Source organism: Amblyraja radiata, chromosome X (genome assembly GCF_010909765.2).
Source record: "Amblyraja radiata isolate CabotCenter1 chromosome X, sAmbRad1.1.pri, whole genome shotgun sequence".
NCBI lineage: Eukaryota > Metazoa > Chordata > Chondrichthyes > Rajiformes > Rajidae > Amblyraja > Amblyraja radiata.
The window spans coordinates 10,781,449-10,808,526 of NC_045999.1; the positions used below are offsets into that span (position 1 = coordinate 10,781,449).

Below are 27,078 nucleotides of genomic sequence, written 5' to 3' on the forward strand. Positions count from 1 at the left end.
GAAAATAATGCACTCATGGTAGATCCAATCAGTGATATCCGAATAATAGGTTGCATTACGGTCGTAGTACTACTTGGCGTCACTGTAGCTGGGATGGAATGGGAGACCAAGGTATGTGTTAATTGCAATTTTCACATATTTCAGATTAATATAGAATTTAATTTTTATATTGTGCCTTAATATTTAAGTGATATTTTATACCGTTTTTCCATGATAGAAAGTATGGCATTGATGGATGATTAATCTGTTTTTTTTTGTGTCTTTTTAAGGCTCAAGTTATACTTCTGTTCATTCTTCTGATTGGAATTTGTAACTTCTTTATTGGGTCAGTTATCCCTAGTAACAATGGGAAAAAAGGCAAAGGTTTCTTTAACTATCAAGGCAAGCCTTTGTTCTATTATGAAGAACGCATTTTGGTGGGAAGGATGAGAATTTTGAGCACTGGATTTACCTGTTTCCTAATTTTTCTTAAACCTATACAGCTAACATATTTGCAGAGAATTTTGGACCATCTTTTAGGGATGGAGAAGGCTTCTTTTCTGTCTTTTCCATCTTTTTCCCAGCTGCTACTGGTATTCTTGCTGGTGCCAACATCTCAGGTGATCTAAAGGTGTGTTCCGAATAAGTAATAAAATATAAATAACTTCTTAAATTGATGATTACTTAATTTATTAAGCAAGTTTTGACTCAAAATACTGCACTTTAGGATCCGCAGAGAGCCATCCCTAAAGGAACAATGCTGGCTATCTTCATAACAACGATAACTTATATTATTGTTGCCATCTGTGTAGGTAAGATCAATTACTTTTGACTCCTCTCGACCCGCAACGTCGCCTATTCCTTCTCTCCTGTGATGCTGCCTCACCCGCTGAGTTACTCCAGCATTTTGTGTCTACCTTAAATTGAAATTTGAGGCCACATCTACAATGCTGCATATAATGTTAGTCTCATTTTAAGGAAGGATCTACTTGTATTTGAGGGAGTTTGGAGAAGTTTCAAAGTTAATTCCTGGGATGTGAAGAAATATTGGGCCTGGAGAGGATGTATCCGCTAGCGGGAGAGTCTAGGAGCAGAAAGTGCAACCTTAGAATAAAATAATGTACCTTTAGAAAGGAGATGATGAGGAACTTCTTTGGCCAGAGGGTGGTGAATCTGTATAATTCATTGCCACAGACGGCTGTGGAGGCCAAGTTGGGTATTTTTAAAGCAGACATTGATGAGTTCTTGATTGGTAAGTGTGTCAAAGGTTACGGGAAGAAGGCAGGAGAATGATTGAGAGAGAAAGAATGATTGAATGGTGGAGGAGACCCAATGAGTGAAATGGTCGTACGTCTTATGAACATGAAAAAACAATGACATTAAAGGACAGTAAATCAAGACCAGGATCAGATCAGCCAAAATCTCCTTAAATACCAGAGCAGGCTTGTGTGGTTTAGATTTTTCTATATCTTCTGCTCTATAGTCCTAAAATAAGTTATAGACCCATTAGGAAGACTATGGTTACAATCATTGATGTCTTCAGAAAATTAGATGCCTGGACTGGCCAGAGCATGTAATAGACTAGAGGGGATCTGCATGTTCATTGTCACCTGCGGTTGTCTCAAACTGGTATATCCCCGATGATCCTGCATGTATGATTTCTATGATCCTGCATGTATGGCTAAAATTTTAAATTTGTACTATGTCGTGTAGATAAGCATTTAGTTTGCTTGATTCTACGTAAGGGTTATGATTTAGCAGTTTGGGGGCTATCAGTTATGTGCAAAGTTCTATATGACATGTGTGATTATTTTTTATTTATTGTGAACTTCTTATTTGCTGTCAGCTATGATTTAGTTTTACAAAACGTTAAGCTTTATGGACTCGAGCCACATTTAAAACAGTCCAGATGAATATTTTACATATTAAATGAGGGAAATCATGGAAGTGAAGAAGCTTGCTTTGAACAAATTTTGAAGGACCTGGCTTTTGGGAGGTGCACTTAAGTAAAATACTCCATCCCATCCAAAGGGCTTTCAATGTTGCCTAACATTACTTAACATTAGATAGACACAAAGCTGCAGTAACTCGGCGAAACAGGCAGCATTTCTGGAGAGAAGGAATGCGTGATGTTTCGGGTTGAGCCCCTTCTTTCTCGACCCGAAATGTCCCGCTGAGTTACTGCATCATTTTGTGTCTATCTTCGATTTAAACCAGCATCTGCAGTTCCTTCCTACACATTACTTAACGTTACCTCCCCCATCCACCACATCCCCTCAATCACCTGCTGATTGGATCTTGAGAAAGACAGGGCTGTGGGGAGAAAGACCTGAAAATTATCAGTTTGAGGGCCTATTGTGCATGATAATTTGGCCTTGTGTAATGTAGGTTCAATGGTAGGTTTTCAAAATAAACATTCACCTGCCATGCCATAACTTCCTCAAACTCAACAGCGATAAGACAGAATTCCTCCTCATAGGCTCCAAAGCCACACTCAGCAAAATCAATAACCCCACTCTCACCATCGACGGCATCACTGTCTCCCCATCTCCCCAGGCCCGCAACCTCGGCGTGATCTTTGATTCCACCCTCTCCCTTGAGCCTCACATCCGCCATGTCATTAAAACCTCCTTCTTTCATCTCCGCAACATCGCCAAACTCAGACCCTCTCTCACACCTCCCGCTGTTGAAAGACTCATCCATGCCTTCATCTCCTCCCGACTGGACTATTGCAACTCACTTCTCCTTGGCATCAGCTCCACCTACATCAACCGACTCCAACTGGTCCAGAACGCAGCCGCCCGACTCATCACCCACACCAAATCCTGGCATCACATCACTCCAGTCCTCAAACAACTTCACTGGCTTCCCATCTCCCACCGGATCACCTACAAAATCCTGATCCTCACCTACAAAGCCCTCCACCATCTGGCCCCCCCATATCTCACTGACCTCCTCTCCCCCTACCAACCCTCACGGTCCCTCAGATCCACATCAGCCGCTCTCCTCTCCATCCACAAGTCCAACCTCTGCAGTTTTGGGGACAGAGCCTTCTCCAGGGCAGCTCCCAGGCTCTGGAACTCCCTCCCCCAACTGATCCGCAATTCCGTGTCCCTCACCATCATCCAGTCCCGCCTCAAGACCCATCTCTTCACCTCTGCCTATCCTTAGCCCCACGTCCCCCTCCCTTTTCATCTGTGCATTAATTGCCTCATATTGTGTTTTGTATTGAATTCTGTCTTTACTTTGTGTACTAGTCATGTCTCTACTATTTATTTCATTCCCCTTGCATGTTTTTCCTCTACCTGCTAAATTTTTGTAAGGTGTCCTTGAGACTCTTGAAAGGCGCCCATAAATAAAATTTATTATTATTATTATTATTATACACACCACATTTTTTGCACCAAAGAACTTGCAAGTCTAGTTATTTGAAAATTAATTTGTATAATTTAAACAGTAAAATGTTACATGCTATTTTTCTCTTTCCCCACCTACCCCCTTCAGGTGCCACAGTTGTGCGTGATGCCACTGGAAGTATGAATGATACCATAAGTCTTTCCATAAACTGCAATGGTTCAGCAGCCTGTAAACTGGGATACGATTTTTCCACCTGTGACAAACAGACATGCAAATTTGGTTTAATGAATAACTTCCAGGTAATTTTTTTTTCTGCTTGCAGAATGTGGGTTTTGCTGATGGATTAGCATTTGTTCCCCATCCTCATCATTTGAAGGTGTTAATGAACCACCTTGCATGAACCTGATGCAGAATCAGCAATATTGGTGTTAAGCAAGGAATTTCAGGATTTTACTTCGGAGTCACGTGAGTGACTACGTGAAGAAGGGCCGTCCGCCTGCGTGCGCGTCATTACGTCTGAACGCAACACGCACGACGGACTGGCAGGCATTGAGCCTCCCAGGCCGTCGGGATGAGCAGGTAAGGAAAGTTGAAATCACTTACCTGCGTTCTTTCGGGCTTGAAGTTTTTTTTTTCAGAGCCCAGATGTTGAGGAGACGGCCCGCGGGGATGTCGGCTGCCGAAGACCGCAGCTTTCCAAATAGCGGGCGACGGTCTTGTTCCCGACATTAGCAGACTTTGCGCGGGAGCAGGAGCTCCATGGTTGTCCTGCGGGACGTAATGCCACCCGCAAGTCTAAACTAACCTGTTGACTCAGATGAGTCCGGGGAAAAGGGATACCCTCCCTCAACGGAGAGCGTCTGAGGACGACTTCTCCCACATGGAGCAACTCATGGAGAAGTTGCTCCAACAATGATCTGCTCCAAAGGATGGAGCAGCATCAGCGGGAGCCTTGCTTCCCGACATTAGCGCCGACAGCAGAATCGGCAGGAGACTTTGCGCGGGAGCAGGAGCTCCATGGTTGCCTTGCAGGACGTAATGCCAGCCGCAAGTCTAAACGAAACCGTTGACTCAGATGAGTCCGGGGAAGAGGGATACCCTCCCTCAACGGAGAGCGTCTGAGGACGACTTCTCCCACATGGAGCAACTTATGGAGAAGTTGCTCCAACAATAATCTGCTCCAAAGGTACCTCATCCATCCAGTTAAATCAAAATTGACACCTACAAGGGTAATTGATTACCTATAATTTACTATCAAAAACAGTAAATATTAATCAAGCCTGCTATGACCTGATAGTCAAATACTAGCCATCTATCAGGCAAACAGCGAGTGTAATTGGCAAATAGTAGCCGCATTCCAGCAGTACGTACGGGCCTTTGCATTACCAGAATTACAACGAGCAAAGGAACGAACACTCAGATTCCATGCAGGCAAAATTGGCAAAACTATGGATTGCCAGCAGAGGTCATTGTTGAATAACAACGGTGGATAACGAACGTGAGAAAGCTCAAAGTAAATTTGCTTGAAAGCCATCGAGGGTTCTTCAGACCTATGCTAGCGGCTAAGGATGGGGAGCCACAAACACAGTCTAGAGCTGTGGGGGCAGATGGAATGAGCAGGAGTCTGTAATTCCCCAACACATGGAATCAATTACCCAGAATTGTTGGGGGCACAATTTGGACTCAAGGGGTTCTGTAGCAATATGCAACCGGTGCTTGTTCAAATTCAGATTGATAACACCACTGCGGTGGCACATATCCACTAACAAGGGTGGTGTAAAATCTGTATCTTACGATAGATTGTCGAACCTCATTTGGCACTGGTGTATCAAGAGGAATATTTGGGAAATCTACGAGGTAGATATAACACGGTGACAGATGCTGGATCACGGATGTTTAATAACAACACAGAATGGATGTTGAATCAGGCAGTATTTAACGAAATAACTACACGATTTGGCATACCAGATTTTGATCTATTTGCATCTAGACAAAACCATCAGTTACCCAGATATGTGTCCTGCATGCAGGATCCAGGAGCAAAGGCAGTGGATGCTTTCTCCCTCAATTGGGGAGGATTGTTTATGCATGCTTTCCGCAAATTTGTCTCACAAACCGATGCTTGACTAAAATCAAGCAAGACTAAGCCACAGGCATATTGCTAGTGCCAGATAGGCCTACTCAAGCCTGGTCCCCAAAGATTTTGGGAACTATAGTCCAGCCAGTTATGGCTGTACCCAAGAGCAGGGACCTCCTAGTGATCCCAGTTACAGGGAGTAATCATCCACTACACGAACGTATTAACTTGTTGGTCTGCAGATTCTGAAGAGGCCTTTTCAAGGCATAGGACTGTCCGAACAAATACAACACAGTTCGGATGACAGATGTCTTGGAGTTTCCTATCAACTCTGTACTATAACTATAAACAAAGTTATAGTGCAATCAATAGTGCCAGAGGCGCACTTTCCTCCTATCTGATGCTGCAAGCAGGGCACGGGTCGATAGGAACGCACCCCTTTACAACAAAATTCATGAAGAGAATTTACAATCTAATACCTCTAAGACCAAGGTACACGGACACATGGGATGTGAGCGTGGTACTAACCCTACTTTGACAGTGGGGACCGCCTATAACTAACCCTGAAGGTGGTATGCTGACAAAGAGTCCAGACACTGCAAAAGCTACGGTTAGACCACATGACCACCAATATGAACAACATAACATTCGTAATCATGAACCTGATATAAACATAGCAGGCCAGGAATGCCAGGGACGGAGATCCAGTTCTTGGCATATCCAGAGGACCTATGGTTGTGTGTGTAGTAACATACTAACACCACTATCTGAGAGTTACGGAGAACCACAGAGGCTCAGAACAGACCAGAAGGTGTCAACACAAACCATCTCCAGATGGTCAAAGGGGGTAATGGCGGTAACAGAGTGAATGTTCATATGGTTAAATCTCACTCCACCAGGGCTGCATCTACGTCGGCAGCAAGAGCAATGGACGTGCCTCTTGACAACATCCTAGTGGCTGCAGGATGGACGAATGAAATAACGGTCCACCGGTTTTATAACAAACCTATTACCGGACTGGGGGTGTTTGCACGTACCATTTTAAGTTCTGTCCCTTAGTTTACCCGGAAGGTTGGGAGGGGAAACTAGTTTTTTAAAAACTTTTCTTTCATTTAAAGCATCAGTGTCCTTACTTAACTACGTAATGTCTGAATGCTTTAATGATTACACGCATCCATGGTCAATCCATTCAGTGTGTGACGCCTGGATTCGTAACCGGCGTAAAATCACAGAGCTTTGAAATCTTCACGTAGTCACTCACGTGACTCTGAAGTAAAATAGTAAGATTAAACGAGAACTTACCAGTTTGAAGTTTGATTTTGATTTTATGAGGAGTTACGATGAGCGATTACGTGCCCACCGCTCCCACCCTCATACTATCAAGGTCACATGGAAGTTCTAGTTTCTTCAATCTTACTATTCTCAGGTCTTCTTTTTATCTGTGATTTAACACCGCTGCTTTGAAGATTGACGCGCACGCAGACGGACGGCCCTTCTTCACGTAATCGCTCATCGTAACTCCTCATAAAATCAAGATCAAACTTCAAACTGGTAAGTTCTCGTTTAATCTTACTATTTTGATGACAAGAATTTGACTTTGAAGGCAAGGCATTTCCAATTCTAGAATGTTGTGTGACTTGCAGTGTAATGTGGATAGTGATCCAATCTACCTGCATGCTATGTGAGATTTGGTGCGTAATATGATTGGCTAAATGATCTCCATCTTTGCTATGTATTTCTGAAATTCAATCCATTTAAATATTCTTCCATATCTTGACAACTTGTGATGCTCTTTCATTTCTGAAATAAAAATGTACTTTTAATTTCTAACTGACATACAACTTTAGCTCATTCAACTCCTCTAGGATAAGAGGCTTGTTACGGAAACATAGAAACATAGAAAATAGGTGCAGGAGTAGGCCATTCGGCCAGTCGAGCCTGCACCGCCATTCAATATGGTCATGGCTGATCATCCAACTCAGTATCCTGTACCTGCCTTCTCTCCATACCCCCTGATCCCTTTAGCCACAAGGGCCATATCTATCTCCCTCTTAAATATAGCCAATCAACTGGCCTCAACTACCTTCTGTGGCAGAGAATTCCAGAGATTCACCACTCTCTGTGTGAAAAATGTTTTCCTCATCTCGGTCCTAAAAGATTTCCCCTTTATCCTTAAACTGTGACCCCTTGTTTTGGACTTCCCCAGCATCGGGAACAATCTTCCTGCATCTAGCCTGTCCAACCCCTTAAGAATTTTGTAAGTTTCTATAAGATCCCCTCTCAATCTTCTAAATTCTAGCGAGTACAAGCCAAGTCTATCCAGTCTTCATATGAAAGTCCTGACATCGCAGGAATCAGTCTGGTGAACCTTCTCTGTACTCCCTCTATGGCAAGAATGTATTTCCTCAGATTAGGAGACCAAAACTGTACGCAATACTCTAGGTGTGGTCTCACCAAGACCCTGTACAACTGCAGTAGAACCTCCCTGCTCCTATACTCAAATCCTTTTGCTATGAATGCTAACATACCATTCGCTTTCTTCACTGCCTGCCACACCTGCATGCCTACTTTTAATGACTGGTGTACCATGACACCCAGGTCTCGTTGCATCTCCCCTTTTCCTAATCGGCCACCATTCAGATAATAGTCTACTTTCCTGTTTTTGCCACCAAACTGGATAACCTCACATTTATCCACATTATACAGAATCTGCCATGCATTTGCCCACTCTCCCAGCCTATCCAAGTCACCTTGCAGCCTCCTAGCATCCTCCTCACAGCTAACACTGCCCCCCAGCTTCGTGTCATCCGCAAACTTGGAGATGTTGCATTCAATTCCCTCGTCCAAATCATTAATATATATTGTAAATAGCTGGGGTCCCAGCACTGAGCCTTGCGGTACCCCACTAGTCACTGCCTGCCATTGTGAAAAGGACCCGTTTACTCCTACTTTGCTTCCTGTCTGCCAGCCAGTTCTCTACCCACATCAATACTGAACCCCCAATACCGTGTGCTTTAAGTTTGTATACTAATCTCTTATGTGGGACCTTGTCGAAAGCCTTCTGAAAGTCCAGTTATAACACATCCACTGGTTCTCCCTTATCCACTCTACTAGTTACATCCTCGAAAAATTCTATAAGATTCATCAGACATGATTTACCTTTCATAAATCCATGCTGACTTTGTCCAATGATTTCACCACTTTGCAAATGTGCTGCTATCCCATCTTTAATAACTGATTCTAACAGTTTCCCCACTACCGATGTTAGACTAACTGGTCTGTAATTCCCCATTTTCTCTCCCTCCCTTTTTAAAAAGTGGGGTTACATTAACTACCCTCCAATCCTCAGGAACTACTCCAGAATCTAAAGAGTTTTGAAAAATTATCACTAATGCATCCACTATTTTTGGGGCTACTTCCTTAAGTACTCTGGGATGCAGCCTATCTGGCCCTGGGGATTTATCAGCCTTTAATCCATTCAATTTACCTAACACCATTTCCCGGCTAACCCGGATTTCACTCAGTTCCTCCATCTCATTTGAACCCCGGTCTCCTGCTATTTCCGGCAGATTATTTATGTCTTCCTTAGTGAAGACAGAACCAAAGTAGTTATTCAATTGGTCTGCCATGTCCTTGTTCCCCATGATCAATTCACCTGTTTCTGACTGCAAGGGACCGATATTTGTTTTAACTCGTCTTTTTCTCTTCACATATCTATTAAAAAATTTGCAGTCAGTTTTTATGTTCCCTGCCGGTTTTCTTTCATAATCTATTTTCCCTTTCCTAATTAAGCCCTTTGTCCTCCTCTGCAGGACTCTGAATTTCACCCAGTCCTCTGGTAGGCTGCTTTTTCTGGCTAATTTGTATGCTTCATCTTTTGTTTTGATACTATCCCTGATTTCCCTTGTTATCCACGAATGCACTACCTTCCATGATTTATTCTTTTGCCAAACTGGGATGAACAATTGTAGTTCATCCATGCAGTCTTTAAATGCCTTCCATTGCATATCCACCGTCAACCCTTTAAGAATCAATTGCCAGTCTATCTTGGCCAATTCACGTCTCATACCCTCAAAGTTACCTTTCTTTAAGTTCAGGACCCTTGTTTCTGAATTAATAATGTCACTCTCCATCCTAATGAAGAACTCAACCATATTATAGTCACTCTTGCCCAAGGGGCCACGCACAACAAGACTGCTAACTAACCCTTCCTCATTACTCAATACCTAGTCTAGAATAGCCTGCTCTCTCGTTGGTTCCACTACATGTTGGTTTAGAAAACTATCGCGCATACTTTCCAAGAAATCCTCTTCCTCAGCACCCTTGCCAATTTGATTCCTTGCCAAGTGATAAACAAGTTTGAAATTGATATTTAGCATACCGCTACTTTAAGCACATTTCCATATTTCAATTGAAGGAATCAAATGTCAGTAAAAGGTTGCAAGAAAATTCAGAAATTGATTGGCTAATGAATAATATTAAGATTAGAGTTGCAAATTTATTACAAGGTAATTAGCAGCTTTCATAAGACATTCTGTGAACAGAGTATGAAAAATGTATGGATAGTGTTTAATCCACATCAGAAATTCTCAATTGCAGGCTTCAATGAGAAATTGATTTCAGTTGGTGTATGAAAATAATGGGTAAAAAACTGACATCCCCCAAAACATACATTCTCTTTCACGTGTATACTTAAAAATGTTCACCAGCCCTATCAGGAAAGTAAAGTGCAGTTTCAGGTGCAGGGCCAGTGTTGTGCTCCTTACAATTTGTTGTAAAATTTCACGATCAAAATGGGTCTCAGAGGATCGCTCTCTGGTGCCAAAATGAAGCAACAGTAGAATGAATTAAGGGAGATTAATGCCCAGAGTGATATGTTATTTACTGGTACCAGTGCTGTAAGATGTCTAATGCCCTCTGTCATCAAGGTCCTTTAGTAACTTGTGAGTTTCTTTGTTGAACTAAATTAAGGCGCATGTTGCAATCAAAAGCGCTTGAACAATTGGTTGGGAAGAAAGCCAAAATGTTTCCATGAAAGCACAGGCTTGGAAACAATTGAGATACCAGAAAATGACTTTGAAGAACAGATAACATGTATATGTTTTAACAGGTTATGAGCATGGTGTCTGGTTTTGGACCCCTCATCACAGCAGGAATCTTTTCAGCTACTCTTTCTTCTGCCCTGGCCTCTTTAGTCAGTGCACCAAAGATTTTTCAGGTAAGATAAATTAGTTTTTATGCAGTTTTACAAGCAAAATCATTTTTGAACGTGAATTTATCATCCAAAAAAGGAATTTGTAGCAAGTAGCAGTTTGAGCAAATGTAATTTTCGCCAAGAAGAGAATATACAGTACATTGAGTTATTGGACACTAGTGATCTTGTTCCAAAATATAAATTGAGAGGTTTGTTATTTCCCATTTGTAAAATGTAAGAAAATAGCTGCCCAGCTAAAAAATAAGTTGTTTTGTAGACTTCTGTTTCTGAAGTGGGGATCTAAATATAGGCTTTGAACAGTGTAGGGTTGTCAAGAAGACGTTCTTCCATTTGTCCTTGGATGACACTGATGCTGCCAGGGGAGTCAAATGTTGCAATCTTGTCCGTAAGGTGGAGGATATTTACATTTATCCATTGACTGAATTGGACTCAGTAAAATGTCCTATTTTTGTGCTTGATGTCATTAGTTGAGGCATTACGTTGCAGTTGTAAAGACATTAGTGGGGCCACACATGGAGTACTCTGTTCTGTTTCAGTCTTCCTGCTATAGGAAATATGGCATTAAGCTGGATAGAATGCAGAAAAGATGACTAGAATGTTACCAAGACTCGAGCGATTGAGTTATAGGGAGGGGTTGGGCAGTAGGACTTTATTCCTTGGTGGAGCATAGAAAACAAGGATGGTCATTACATTTTTAAAATTTAAATATTCCCTTGCCTTAAATATTAAAAGTTTTTGTCATGTTCTTTTGGAAAATATATGCTTTGTAATAAGATGAAATTATGTGGCTTGTTTGGGATGTGTTGGCCAATTATTCATTAAAATGTATTAAATAGCAAGGTATAGATTTTTTAATGAAATTTGTTCATCAATGCAGTATATATATATAGCTGACTTTTATTCCTACAGGCCCTCTGCAAGGATAATATTTATAAAGGGCTATATTTCTTTGGGAAGGGTTATGGGAAGAATGGCGAACCAATTAGAAGCTACATTTTAACATTCTTTATTGCTGTTGCTTTCATTCTGATTGGTAAGTGAGGTTTAATTGGTAAATTATTTAAATTGTATTTAAAAGTAGGTTGGCAATTGCTTATCTGTGCAGCGTATTAAGCTTTAAACAATTCATGGCTTACAGGAAACATTCAACTTCGTGGGTTAAACGTAAAATTTTGTAAATGCTCAGCATGTATGGAATGAGAGTTAACTTTCTTTTACTATGCCTTGAACATGAAAATCTTATTTACCAAGTTGAATTTGTATTACTGCAGTATTGGCTTTAATATAAAACTAGACTAAGTTGGGTCTGCTCCCCCAACTCAATATTCCACCACTCATGCATAGCCCCCAACTGCGCAGGCACGGCTCATTTCCCCTCATCCCCAGCACTCCCTCTCCCTCCACTTCACCCTCCCTCTTCTTTCCCTCTCCTCCTCCCCATCCCAATCCCTCCCTCTCCTTTCCCCTACACTCAGGCATTCACTCCCTCTCTACATAACTGCCCTCCTCCCTATATTCCCTACTCCCTACCTCCCCCCTGCCCTCCTCTCCCTCTATTTCCCCTCCTCCTCCATACTCCCTCCTCACCTCCCTCACTTTCTCCCTCTCCCTCCCTACCCCCTCCTCCTCCCTCAATCCCCCCCCCCACTCTCCCTCCACACCTCCCCGGGATCTTTCCCTTCATTCCCTCACCTCTCCCTCACCTCTCATTTCCCTTACCCTCAGTCACTCCATCCCTCCCTCCATAAAAAGCAGCATGTGCAGTTCCTTCCTCCACAGGTCATTCATTGTTAACTGTGGTTTAGATCCTGTTGACTTGACTATTGGACCAGTTTGCCTCGTGTGTTTGTGTGTGTGTGTGTGAGTTAATCAAGATCCGCGCAAACTGCTCGGCCACCCTGCAACCAGACTCCCTCCCTCTGCCCACTCCAGCTTAACTGCCGCTCGGCCCATCCCTGCCCACTGCTGCTGCTCAGCCCGTTCCCGCCCGGCCTGCCTGATCACTGCCGCCGACAGGCTGGGCCGTGGGGGGGTGGGGGGGGGGGAGATGGAGTTGGTGTTTGTCACGGTGGGCACCACTAGTTTCGGTGAGCTAGTGGAGAAGATCTCCTTCGAGAGGATCATGTGGGTGAGTTACCGCGGCGGAGGGGGATATGGACGGTCGAAGCCATTCACCCGTGGGGGACGGGTAGACGGGACCACCATTGCCGTAGAGGGCTAGTGGGGGAGAGGGTGAGTGAGGGAAAGAAAGACTGGACCAGGGCCTCCATTGAAATATAATTGTAGTTGTCACTAATGTTTGCTGAGCTTTTATCCCTTGGAAATATTAGTCTCTAAAGAATTTTAAAATCAACTGAATGCTAGACAATTTTCCCAACAGTACACTAATTGTAATGTATTATTATTCATTTTCACACAAATTTTTATGTGCGTTAATGCCAATTTATGTGTAAGGAATTTGGATTTCTGAATACCCAAGTACTGTTTTTTATGGCATCTGATTTGTCCAATGTTTTTGAGTAGTGTGGTACCTAAAGTTTGATTCTGGCAAGATTATGCACTGTTGTCCTAAAGAATGACTGGTGTACCTCTATCCTAATAGAACTGGATTTTAACAATGTTGAGTGCACATATTTAAATGTCCGCACATTTTTCTTGCATCCATAGCCACAATGCTGCAAGATGGTCCACAAAACAAATTTTATCACATTTGTGTGATTTTGGCAAATTGCCTTTTGGATTTGCAGAATGGCCAGAATTACATAAGAAATCTTGCAAAAATCAAACTGGTTCCACATTCATCAGATGATAAATGAGTGGGAAAATTATCAGGAATAAACTTACCAATTGGTGAAAGGCTGTATAGAGTGGATGTGGAGAGGATGTTTCCACCCATAGAGTCTAGGACCAGAGGCCATAGAGTCAGAATAAACGGACATACTTTTAGGAAGGAGATGAGGATTTTCTTTAGTCAGAGGATGGTGAATCTGGAATTAATTGCCACAGAAGACTATGGCGGCCAAGTCCGTATATTTTTAAAGGGAAGATTTATAGATTCTTGATTAGTACTTGTGTCAGTGGTTATGGGGAGAAGGATGGGGTTGGGAGGGAAAGGGAGATCTGACATGATTGAATGGCAGAGTAGACTTGATGGGCCAAATAGCCTATTTCTGCTCCTAGAACATGAACTTAAAACATCTGATTGCCATCAAAAACCTCAATGCTGATTTCAGATAAAGGCACTCTGCAATCAACACTTTCTGCTTGATCGAGGTTTATACAGGCTGCCTTTCTACAAGCGAGTCTACGCTCTCATTTTGACTTCTGAGAAATCTCAAGTACAAGATTATGCTCACAAATTAGGGACCATCCTCATTGTTGGAAAACTTGTCTCAAGATCCTCATCTGTCCTCCCCAATAAAATCCACAATTCCTTTGACTATTGATTAACAAAAAAATATCAACCACCAAGTGGAGAATCTGATTTTGTTTTAAGTGTGTTTTGCGTTTGCATATGGAAGGGCACCAAAAGTGCAGAGATTGTGTAGAGGCAAGACCTGCCAGTAAAAGCTCCAAATCACATTGAAAAAATAAGCGTGTTGTTAGAAAAATACTTGAATTGTAAGGTGTATTTTGATGAAATCGAAAATATTAATATTGTCAACTTTCATCTTTTAGCTGAACTGAATACTATTGCGCCAGTTATCTCAAACTTTTTCTTGGCCTCGTATGCACTTATCAACTTTTCATGTTTTCATGCTTCATATTCAAAAACTCCAGGTCAGTGTTTTAAATGTAGACTGCAACTGCATATAAATTACGGAACTTCAAACCCTCCCGTTATTTAATGTCCAGCATAATTTTAGCATTCAGCGCTGTATCCTGACATGAAATACCCATTTTTCAATTCAGCATAAGTTGAAACACTTTTACATTGTTAATTAAGATGTTTTACAGTCCTATTGCAAGTGTGAATTCATTATTGATTGTTTTAACAGGGTGGCGTCCTTCATTCAGATTTTACAACATGTGGCTATCGTTGCTTGGAACTATTTTGTGCTGTGCGGTCATGTTTGTCATTAATTGGTGGGCAGCTGTAATCACAGTTGCGATTGTGTTATTCCTCAATATTTATGTTATATACAACAAACCAGGTGAGAAATTTTGGTCTGCTTCTGATGAATATGAAAGGCATGTTTACTTGAGTGTACTTTTACAAAAGTGTTAAAAATATAACTGAAGTTTTCTGATCCCACTGGTGATTTTCCAGCAAAATTTGAACTGGTCAGCAATGCCAGTTGCATGCTGAGAACATATTTAAGGCAAGTATAGTGATTACATGCAAAAGGATGAGTTGATGGGAGTTTATTCATATCATAACTATTGCGGTCATGTTCCAAGGGACAAAGTTGCAATCAGTCACAGCAAATTAAATATTTTGGAGTATTCTGTAGCATTGTCAAATGTCTAGAAAACACGATGAATATGGCCTAGTGGATAGAGCAGCTGGTAGAGAAGTCAAAAGTGACTGTGAGGGGGGGGGGGGGTGTAAAACATTTTATACCTAAAGCATTCAAAATCCTGGACTGAGTAAGTTTTATTGAAGCAGGCTCCAATCCATTACACTTCCTTCCCCATGGTTGACTGTCCATTTTGCTCAGTCAAGGCCTTTGGGAGGAAAAAGGTAGGCGCACCACAGAATTTTGCAAGACTTGTTCCGGTGAGGTTTTCTACTATCACTGATGTAACTTTACCTCTTGGAATATGACTACAGTACCACGTTTAGTGACTTGGTCAACGGTTTGCAACATTTTGCTATCATTCAGCACATGTGGGGCACCGACCTACAATGGTGTATTAGATTTAAAGGAACTGAAGGAAATTGCAGACTTCAGGCTCATAACACTGTTTGTGTGCTGCCTCTAGTAGATGTTATGTGAACATTTATTAGCTCCTATTTCTAAAAGGGAGCAGTGACCATTCTCAATGTATATTTTGTATAGATAACCTGCAGAGCATCCCACATTTTAGAGCAAGCTGGAAAATATCAATTTGTGTGTCCATAGAACTTTGGTACTCTAATACCACTTCCAAGGGAGAAAATAAAATTGACAGAAGTTTTTTTTGTTGAGATGGTCAAAGTAAGATAATGGCCCTGTTCAGAGAAGCCAACATTAGCGAGAAGTCACTGCAACTAGAAACTGCTTTAGTTTCCACAATGGAGTGACATTCTGTCAAGCTCTTGACTGAACCAAGTACTTTGGTCCATACCTACATATGTAGCTCCTGATTATCACTTCAGTGTAAAACTGAACTTCTTAAGATAATTAAGGTATTTTTTGCCTGGGATTTAAAATAAAGGCACAATGAAAATTAGTTCATGCAAATAAATTTGATTTGAGCAGCTTGATAACCTCACCTTGTACAACCAGTCTTGATTTGTCTAGATGTGAATTACTATCTTTGGAGATTCATAGTCAATAAAATGTAATCAGTGATGGTTTTAAATTATGATTTTGTTTGTTATGCTGGTTTAAACAAAAGTATTATTCTTAACAGAGGTGAATTGGGGTTCTTCAGCACAAGCCATGTCTTATGTCACTGCACTACAAGATGCCCTTTCACTGACTGGGGTGAACGATCACATTAAGAATTTCAGGTATGGTAGGAACAAAATGATGATCAATATCTAGATATTAGATCATTGAATTTTGCAGAGATTTACTCTGGTTCCTTTTCTGAATCTTGTTGAAGTCTAGTTGCATTCCTAGGAAGATAGCTGAGGTAATGGAAAGATTGGGGGAGATTTTGAGGTTAAATTCTGCCAATTGTTGCCCCCTTGGTTTCTTAAAATCAATGCTACTGGGGAATGTTTTTTTAATTGAAATTTGACCACAACCTGGGTTTGATTGTCTTGATGAATTTTTAAACCAATTTTAAGAAATTAGTGAGGGATAATTTGATCAGGTTATGTGCTGGTTAAATCTATAGTGAATTTATAGATTTATAGAGAGGACCCGGCTGTGTTAGTGGAGAGGTCGGTGCGGTGGTCGATGATGGCGCCAACCGATGGACGAGGACAGACATACGGAAGTGAGGACGTCGCTGCCGAGGAAAGGAACAAAGGACGACCCGGCATGGGGAGACCGCCGTGAGGGGAGGGGGGGGGGGGAGAGAGAGAGCGAAGAACAAAGGGGGAACTGGCATGGGGGGGGGAGATTTGTAACTTTTGTAAGCACTCTTTATGGGCGACTATTTGCAAGCAAAGAATTTCACAGTGACTTGTCACGTGCAATAATGTTGATGTATCAACTGGTCCTTGGTACCAGTGTAGAAGATGCTCTGGATTATAAATTGTATTTTATTATTACTTCAGTATATTAATTTTTCCATAGTAGTATTACAGTGAGCCTGGTAAATTTCAGAGGGAGAGCAGGAACTAGGGTCCCGGAGAATGGAAGGGTGAGTAGGAATCACGTCCTGCACTCGAGGCCCCAGCAAGCAGTCAAGGAATGTCAGACTCTGAGCCCAGTGAGTTGTCAGGAACTGGGGAATCATCTTAAAGCATGGGTACACGACCTTGGTGCATGCAGGAACTGGGAATACATTGGAAGGGAGTGGGGGACTGTGATGCTTGCAGTCACTGTTTATACTGGGTTCTCAGTGGGTGGATACTGCAAACGTCACCTAGAGAGCCAAATGCTCTGCTGGGATTTCTGAATGTTCGGATAGCAGATTTCGGATAGCAGATTATCAAAGTTTTGCTATAATTTTAAGTTTTGAAACATCACTCCTAGATTTTCTGCGACTGCAACTATTGCTTAATAATGATTTATTGATGATGTGTAAGTTGTTGCCAAAAGTGTAAACCTTGTTGGGGAATAAATGAAGCTTACAAAGCTGAGAACCTAATGAAGTAACAACATTGTATAAACGCTAGAACCAGCCTGCATTAGTGACATGTGAAGCAGACATTAATATCTCTGAGTGATTCACTTGTTTGCTTAATGAGATGATTAATTTCTTACCGTGATATCTTACTATATTTCCAGAATTGTTTGATAGATGTCTCGCTTGTGCATGCTGTTGTTCAACAGTGTCACTCTTGGTTACAAAGCTTTTCATTTTGTCCAAAATAGATTTGAGACAAATTGAAGAGTGTTTTAAGTAATTGGGCATCGAAAATCCATCCAAACTCAATCTATTGTAAAATTGAAGCATTTATTGATGTATTGCCCTTTCTACATCTAAGGAGATGTTATTACATGATGTAAATGTGATCCTTAAAATTGACAATGGAATTGTTGATATTTGGGGTGTGTTAGAATTGAGCTCTTGTGTGCGCTGATAAACAGATCAAGTTGCAAGTCCTAATACTATTTTACTAAAAAGGTTTTGCTTGCAAAAAAAAACTTTCTCACAGGACATATGGTAATTAATCCATAATGTTACCAATTTCTTAGGGAATCTAATGACCATCTGCATCTTGCAAATTCTGATTAGAATGCACTTTGTAATGCATCACATTGTCAGTATAATAAGCTAGATCCATCTGAATCCATCTTGATTGCCAGATTTATCGGGTAGCCCAGTGGTGGAGTGGCTGCCTTAGTGTCAGAGACCCAGGTTAGATCCTGGCAACAGGTACTGTCTGAATGGAGTTTATACGTTCTCTCTGTGATCGCATGGGTTTTCTCCACGTGCTCGGGTTTCCTCCCACATTCCAAAGATGTGCAGGTTTGTAGTTTAATTGGCTTCCGTAATTGTCCCTAGTGTGTAGCATAGGACTAGTGCACGGGTGATAGTTGATCGGCCAGGACTTGGTGAGCCGAAGGGCATATCTCCAAGCTGTATCTCAACTCTAATCTCTCTGATTTGTATACGCTCCAATTTTTTTTACCATAAACGATCACAAAACAATGGATAAAGATATTCCTCTTGATTAATGCATCCAAGAGCTTAAAAATCAACCTGCCATTTTTACATCTATAATGTTCTGTCGATGATTTGTTCTATAACAAATAATCTTTAAATTTCAGTGGATATTTTTTATTAAACTTTTCAAAAAAAAAATTTGCTTTCTTTTTCTCCAGGCCACAGTGCATTGTATTGACAGGATCGCCGATGTCTAGGCCAGCTCTGTTGGATTTAACACTATCGTTCACAAAGAATTTCAGCCTGTGCATTTGCAGTCAAATATTTATGGTAATGACTCTTACTGATTTCTCTTGCCATACATTTGATCGTTAAAATGTGATAAATGTCAACATCAGACAGCAGTTTTTAAGAAATGTCTTTTTTCTTTTCCCCTTGTGAATTCATAGTTTTGTTCAAGTGCTGTGTGTCATGATCCAAAGCTCTTGGGAGTGAAACTAGACAATAACTTCTAAAACTCTCATCCAAAATATGCATTAGTGCTTTAGACCGGGGTGCTAGAGATTATACTGTAAGTTGACTTCTCATTATGGCACCAAACAAGAATATAGAATGAGGTGATGTCTGATTTCAATGGAGTTTGTGGTCACTCATAAAAGTACCACCAACAGGATTCATCCAGTAATTCTCCAAAGATGTGGCTCCTGAGAGTGTAACCCAGGCCAACTTTCAAACTGACTCCACTAGAATCATGACTATTAGAACTCTATTAGAAGTGATGAGGACTTCTGTACTTTTTTTTAACTGTTCCCGGAGTTCAAGAGGAGGAGGATGAAGATTAATACAAATAGAATTGATCCTTAAGTACCAAGTTCGTAGATTTAAAGGCTTGCTACAGTGGATACTGCTGATGAAGCACAGGAAGAACAGTGAACTATTGTCTCTCACTAATTGTTCTTCCTGTGTGAAAGATGATTCATTTTGAAATCTGTGTTAAGATGCTTGCAATACCTGTCTAAAATTACTAAGGTTATTGACCATCATTCTCTTAAATAGAATGTAGAAAGCACAGCAATGGAACATGTCCCTTGGCACCATAATGTCTGTACTGACCATGACATTGACCCCATCTGCATGCTCACGATCCTTTCCCAGAATGTTTTGTGCCTGTGTAAATGCCTCTTAAATATTGCTATTGTGATTGCTTCTACCATCTCTCATGGCAGCACATGCCATGTGCCTACCACTTTTTTTAATTGCCTCACACATCCCCTTTTAACTTTCACTCTCTCACCTTAAAGGTAAGCCACCTAGTATTTGATATTTCCACTGTGAGAATAACATTCTTGACTATCTACCCCATCTATTCCTATTTAAAATATTTCTATAAGGTCTCTCGTTATTCTCTGAAGCTCCACAGAAAACAATCTAAGTTGTTCAATATCTCCTTACAAATGAAGTTAGACACAAAATGCTGGAGTAACTTGGTGGGACAGGCAGCATCTCTTGATAGAAGGAATGGGTCCCATTTCTGGTCGAGACCCTTGTTCAGACTGAAGACTCACTGAGTTCAGTCTGAAGAAAGGTCTCGACCTGAAACGTTACCCATTCCTTCTATCCAGATATGCTGCCTGTCTTGCTGAGTTACTCCATTTTGTCCATCTTCAATGTATACCAGCATCTGCAGCTCCTTCCTACACATCTTACAACTAATAAGGTGAATGCTAATAATCATAGAAATATTGTCTCCCGGTATTATAAGTTAAATCCAAGAAAGAGGCATATACAGTGCATTCAGGAAGTATTCGGACCCCTTCACTTTTTCCATATTTTGTTACGTTACAGCCTTATTTTCAAATGGATTACATTTATTTTGTATATCTATCAATCTACACACAATACCCCAGAATGAAGAAGCGAAAACAGGTGTTAAAAAATAATTAAAAAGTAATAACTGAAATATCACATTTACATAAGTATTCAGACCCTTTGCTATGAAACTCAAAATTGAGCTTAGGTTCATCCTGTTTCCATTGATTATCCTTGATGTTTCTAATCGAGTCCACCAGTGGTAAATTAAATTGATTGGACATGATTTGGAAAGACACACACCTGTCTATATAAGATCCCACAGTTGACAGCATGTCAGAGCAAAAATCAAGCCACGAAGACGAAGGAATTGTCTGTAGACCTCCGAGACAGGATTGTATTGAGACACAAATCTGGGGAAGGGTATAGAACAATTTCTGCGGCATTGCAGGTCCCAAAGAGCACAGTGACCTCCGTCATTGTTAAATGGAAGTACTTTGGATCCACCAGGACTCTTCATAGAGCTGGCCGCCTGGCCAAACTGAGCAATCGGGGGAGAATGGCCTTGGTCAGGGAGGTGACCAAGAATCTGATGGTCACTCTGACAGAGCTCCAGAGTTTCTCTGTGGAGATGGGAGAACCTTTCAGAAGGACAACTATATCTGCAGCACTCCACCAATCAGGCCTTTATGGTAGAATGGCCAGACTGAAGCCACTCCTCAGTAAAGCCCATCTGGAATTTGCCAAAAGGCATGAGAAACAAGATTCTCTGATCTGATGAAGCCAAGATTGAACTCTGGCCTGAATGCCAAGCATCACATCTGGAGGAAACCAGGCACCGCTCTTCACCTGGCAAATACCATACCTACGGTGAAGCATGGTGGTGGCAGCATCATGCTATGGGGCAGGAACTGGGAGACTAGTCAGGATCGAGGGAAAGATGAACGGAGCAAAGTACAGAGAGATCCTTGATGAAAACCTACTCCAGAGCGTTCTGGACCTCAGACTGGGGCAGAAGTTCACCTTCCAACAGGGCAACGACCCTAAGCACACAGCCAAGACAACGCAGGAGTGGCTTTGTGACGAGTCTATGAATGTCCTTGTGTGACTTGAACCCTATTGAACATCTCTGGAGGGACCTGAAAATAGCTGTTTATCGATGCTCCCCATCCAACCTGACAGAGCTTGAGAGGATCTGCAAAGAAGAATGGGAAAAATTACCCAAATACAGGTGTGCCAAGCTTGTAGCGTCATACCCAAGAAGACTTGATGCTGTAATTGCTGCCAAAGGTGCCTCAACGAAGTACTGAGTAAAGAGTCTGAATACGTGTAAATGTGATATTCCAGTGTTTTTTTTATTACTTTGCAAAAAATTCTAAACGCCTTTCTGTTTTTTTTATTATGGGGTATTGTGTGTAGATTGATGATAAAACAATAATAATTTAATCCATTTTAGAATAAGGCTGTAACGTAACAAAATGTGGAAAAAGTGGTCTGAATACTTTCTGAATGCACTGAGGAAACAGCAAACAGGAGGACTGGGAGAAAATTAGAATTCAACAGAGGACAGAGGGGTTAATTAAGAGGGGGAAAATAGAGCATGAGAGAAAGATTGCGGAATATAAAAACTGACTGTAAAAGCTTCTTTAGATATAGGTCCCTTACTGTCAGAAACGGGTGAATTTATAATGGGGAAACAAGTAAATGGCAGACTAGTTAAATAAGTTTGTTTAAAATACTTGTTTATGTCTTCCTTAGTGAAGACCGAACCAATCTCCCAGAAATACTAAGGATCTAGTATGATGGAGGAACTGAAGGAAATTCACGTTAGTCATGAAATGGTGTTGGGTAAACTGTTGGGACTGAAGGCAGATAAATCCCCAGGGCCTGATGGTCTGCATCCCAGAGTATTCAGGAAGTGGTCCTGGTAATTGTGGATGCATTGGTGATCATTTTGCAATGTTCTATAGACTCTGGATTAGTTCCTGTGAACTGGAGGGTAGCTAATGTAACTACACTTTTTAAGAAAGGAGGGAGAGAGAAACCGGGGAATTATAGACCAGTTAGTCTGGCATCAGTGGAGGGGAAGATGCTTGCGTTGATTATTAAAGATGTAATAGCAGCGCATTTGGAAAGCAGAGACAGGATTTGTCAGTCAGCATGGATTTATGAAGGGGAAATCATGATCTTCTGGAATTTTTTGAGGATGTAACAAGTAGATTGGATAAGGGAGAGCAGGTGGATGTGGTATCTGGACTTTCAAAAAAGCGTTGACTAGGTCCCACACAAGAGATTAGTGTGCAAAATGGTATTGGGGGTAGGGTATTGACAGGGATAGAGAACTGGTTGGCAGATAGGGAGCAAGGAGTAGGAATTAATGGGTCCTTTTCAGAATGCTGGCAGTGACAAGTGGGGCGTCACACGGCTCAGCGCTGGGACCCCAGTTATTTACAATATATATATTAATGATTCAAACAACGGAATTAAATGTAACATCTCCAAGTTAGCGGATGACACAAAGCTGGGAGGCAGTGTGAGTGCGAGGAGGATGCTAAGAGGCTGCAGGGTGACTAGGATAGGTTGAGTGACTTTGTAGATGCATAGCAAATGCAAAATAATGTGGATAAATGTGAGGTTATCCACTTTGGTAACAAGAAGGCAGATTTTTATCTGAATAGTGTCAGATTAGGAGAAGGGGAGGTGCAACGAGACAACTTACAGTGCACCAAATGTCCTTGTACATCAGTCACTGAAAGAAAGCATACAGGTACAGCAGGCTAATGACAGAAGAAAGCTAATGGCATGTTGGCCTTCATAGCAAGAGGATTTGAGTATAGGAGCAAGAAGGTCCTACTGCAGTTGTACCTGGTGAGACCGTACCTGGAGTGCAGTTTTATTCTAATTTGAGGAAGGGCATTTTTGCTATTGAGGGAGTGCAGCGTAGGTTCACCAGGTTAATTCCTGGGATGGCGGGACTGACATATATGATGAAAGAATGGATTGACTGGGCTAATATTCACTGGAATTTAGTAGGATGAGAGGGGATCTTATAGAAACATATAACATTCTTAAGGGATTGGTCAGGCTGGATGCAGGAAATATAGTCCCCATGTTGGGGCAGGCCAGAGCCAGTGGTCACAGTTTAAGAATGAGGGTTAGGCCATTTAGGACTGAGATGAGGAAAAACTTTTTCAGCCAGAATTGTGAATCTGTGGAATTTTCTGCCACAGAAGGCAGTGGAGGCATTTTCTGCCACAGAAGGCAGTGGATATATTCAAGAGAGAGTTTGATATAGCTCTAAGGGCTAATGGAGTCAAGGGATATGGGGAGAAAGCAGAAGCGGGATACTGATTTTGGATGATCAGTCATGATCATATTGAATGGCGGTGCTATCTCAAATGGGCTGAATGGCCTCACTCCTGCACATATTTTCGATGTTTCTGTCTTTCAATCAGTAAAATCTAGCTTCATTTTCCTTCGGACTCTAGTTCTTCATATCCAAGTACTGTTTAAAATGTGATGGGTGTTTCTGCCACCCTTTTGGTTATGGAGTTCCAGCTTGCTTGTCTCTTTGAATCTCTTCCCAAATAGCTTTGAACCTCTTTTTTATCCCTCTGCTTTACTATATCAAGTCCATTTAGTTTAATGCATCCTCAAATCTCCTTGCATGTCACAATTTACAGTTCCCAGCAACTTCCTCATAAATCTCCACTGCACTCTAGTACAGTCACATATTTGCTCTACTGTGGTGATCGGATGTGTGTCACCAAATTAATGTTTAGTCTGGATGTGAGGATTGAGGACTGACTAAAAGTTTGTTTTTAGAAGTTTTGTTGACATTGGTAGAGGTTAAGTTATTTGCAAATTTCTTAAAATAGATTAAGTGGCTAAAGATTTTGAGTTTGAAAGAAATAAGATGATTTAACCATGTCAACACCTTGCATTTATTAAAATTCTACTTCTATATAACCTAGTTTAAAAATCATTTCCCTTCACCTGTAACTACTCGGATTGTTCATTTAAACAAGGGTCGGCAACTCTGTTCTGCATAGGGGCCAGGACGCATGTCTGAGCGGATGGCGGGCCACATCTATCACGTGTAGACATGGATCCCGCCCCTATCCTGCCTCGGATGGCAGGCATCAAATCACATGTTCACAGAAGGTAGACAAAAATGCTGGAGAAACTCAGCGGGTGAGGCAACCTCATGCAATCCTTGCATGTCTCACCCGCTGAGTTCCTCCAGCATTTTTATCTACCTTCGATTTTTCCAGCACCTGCAGTTCTTTCTTAAACATGTTCACAGAAGGTGCGCGCCCGTGCCGGCAGCTTTGCGCAGGGTACAGCCAGAGCTCGGCGGGCTGGATGATTCTGGGTTACGGGCTGCATTCGGCCCGGGGGCCGTAGGTTGCCGACCCCTGATTTAATTGATCTTGGACATGCAATGTTAACTCTGTTTCTCTTTGCATAGAAGTCTAGATGTAGCATAGATGTATACAGATACAGTTAATCTGTATGCATCTATATAGATATACAGTGTAGTATAGATGTATACAGTAGATCTGTATGCATCTATATCTGTTTAGGAGGAACAGCCTCCTACGCAAGCACACAGTATGCATCCACACTGCGGTCAATTGCTCTTGCGTTGTGCTATTCTGCTGCAGAGTTTGCTTGTCCTGTTTGGGAGAGATCATCTCATGTGAAGAAAGTTGATGCTGCTCTTAATGACAGCTGCAGTTGCATCACTGGCTGCCTAAAACCAACGGATGTGGATAGCTTGCATGTCTTGGCCAGGAATCCGCAGATCAGATGCCGGTAGACATGAACGTAGTAGTCAAGTTTGGGACACCCGCCATTCCTGTTACTCCCATCACCCAGCCCCAAAACGGCTGAAGTCGAGGAAGAGCTTCCTTCACACTGTCCAGCCACTGTCAGTCGCCTCAAGCAACCAGACTAGCCTTGTGGGAAAAGAAACGCGGTGAAAACAACCACCACGCAAATATGCCAATCTCAACCAAGGAACAGCTACCACCTGGTCACAGGAAAGTTCCTCAATAGGCTTTGTAAAGGGATGGACCGATGCAAGACCAATATGAGCAAATGGGGCTATGCAGATGCAGCAGACACAGAATATGAATGTGGAACATCTGTACAATCCTTGCCACACGTACTAAGATGTCCACATCTTGGTGAACAATGCTGCCTGGAAGAACTAGCGGTGACAAACGAGAAGGCGTCCACTGTGCAAGAGTCTGCCGAACATTTGAAACATAGATGATGGACACGAAAGAAGATAGATGTATTGAGCAAATCCATATTTTCTGTTTGTCACGTTCTGTGTTGTGATTACCCTTCCCCTCTTTCTACAAGTTTTATTTGATTAACTATACAAAGATTAAACAATGTTCAGGATTGAATATTTGGCCAAATTTAGTGCGTGATTATTGTTGTATGATTATGTATGTCCAGAATTATTGATATTTCCTTTGGGTAAGGTAATGTCAGGGGTCCAGCTACTGCATTTCCAACAAGTTTGCCAAATATTGAAATATCTATGCAAGAGAAGGATATGTGAATGGTTACAGCTGACATAAGTAAGACAAGTGTATGATGTAGCACATTTTTTTAATTTTATGTAATTGGGCTGTAAAGCTTTTATATTAACATTCATGCATTGGTATAGTGTAAAATTGGTTAAAATACTTTTCCAGAAGGATATCAACAGTGAGACTGTTTTTGAAATTCATGTGGTGAACTAATGATCTTTTCTTGAATTCTGATGCATGTGGCTTAATTTGTTTCTCCACTAGATGGAGCAAAAGCAGAAATTGTTGGGAGCATTCAACAGGTCATGCAGCATGAGTTTTGGCAGGAGTGGAGTTGACGTTTTAGGTCAAGAGCATTTCATTAAAACGCTAGATGGAGCATTTCACTTCTTATGCAGTGGTGGGTGGGTAGTGGAAAGATGAAATGAAGGAAAATTGTAATTTTTTACTTTCCTGAAATTTGTTTGCACATACTCAATAGTTGTCAGAAATCTTCAGCATTCTTTATGAAGTTATTAGATGTTTGAAATGATTAAGAAATGCACTCGAAATAATACAACTGAACTTATCCATGTAATACTGTGCCTAGGGTCCACGGAAGCAAACAGTCAGTGAAATTAATATGAATATCGATAAATATCAGCAGTGGCTAACAAAGAACAAGAAAAAAGCCTTCTATGCAGCAGTGGCTGGAGACAATTTACGAGAAGGAGTAAAGTGCTTACTTCAGGTGATTACTCTAAACCTATATTAGCAAATCCAGTAGAAAAGTAGTGCAGAGGTACAAAATAAACTGACCAAATCTTGTAACAGCATATTTGCTTCTGAAAATGTGCCCCTTTTAAATTGAGTAGATTTCTATCAAGTAATCAGGAGCAATAGTTTCAAGAATCTGTATTTGAATGAACCAGAATAATTTGCTATAATCACTTCATGCAATAGCATGTTCCACAGCCTATCAATTTGTATGATTGTTTTACTTTTTGCCAATCCACAACATTTTACCTTTTGTTAGTAACGGCACAGCAATTGGGATAATTTCGTTCTTTTGGCTGCTCCTCCATTCAGTAATGTCAAGACTGATCTTCTACCTCAAAACTGATTCTTTTCATTCATAATTTCCTGTGTTCGAAAACCTATTGATCAGTTCTGAATTCTCAAAGCCTGAGCATCCACTAGACTTTAGAAATTTAAAATGCACATTTTCTGTCTTCATT

The 27,078-nt window shown here is 41.3% G+C and overlaps 1 protein-coding gene across 3 annotated transcripts in view; it reads left to right on the plus strand.

Moving 5' to 3' along the window:
• Positions 1-27,078, plus strand: part of slc12a1 (solute carrier family 12 member 1) — a 72,630-nt gene that overhangs the window by 23,150 nt on the left and 22,402 nt on the right. For all 3 annotated transcript variants that reach the window (XM_033014869.1, XM_033014870.1, XM_033014871.1), the window contains exons 6-17: positions 1-111; positions 270-381; positions 483-610; positions 707-791; positions 3,484-3,635; positions 10,524-10,631; positions 11,538-11,661; positions 14,307-14,408; positions 14,627-14,782; positions 16,188-16,287; positions 18,722-18,833; positions 26,451-26,591. In XM_033014869.1, the coding sequence (XP_032870760.1) occupies positions 1-111; positions 270-381; positions 483-610; positions 707-791; positions 3,484-3,635; positions 10,524-10,631; positions 11,538-11,661; positions 14,307-14,408; positions 14,627-14,782; positions 16,188-16,287; positions 18,722-18,833; positions 26,451-26,591 (1,431 nt within the window). The remainder of the gene's footprint in view (positions 112-269; positions 382-482; positions 611-706; positions 792-3,483; positions 3,636-10,523; positions 10,632-11,537; positions 11,662-14,306; positions 14,409-14,626; positions 14,783-16,187; positions 16,288-18,721; positions 18,834-26,450; positions 26,592-27,078) is intronic.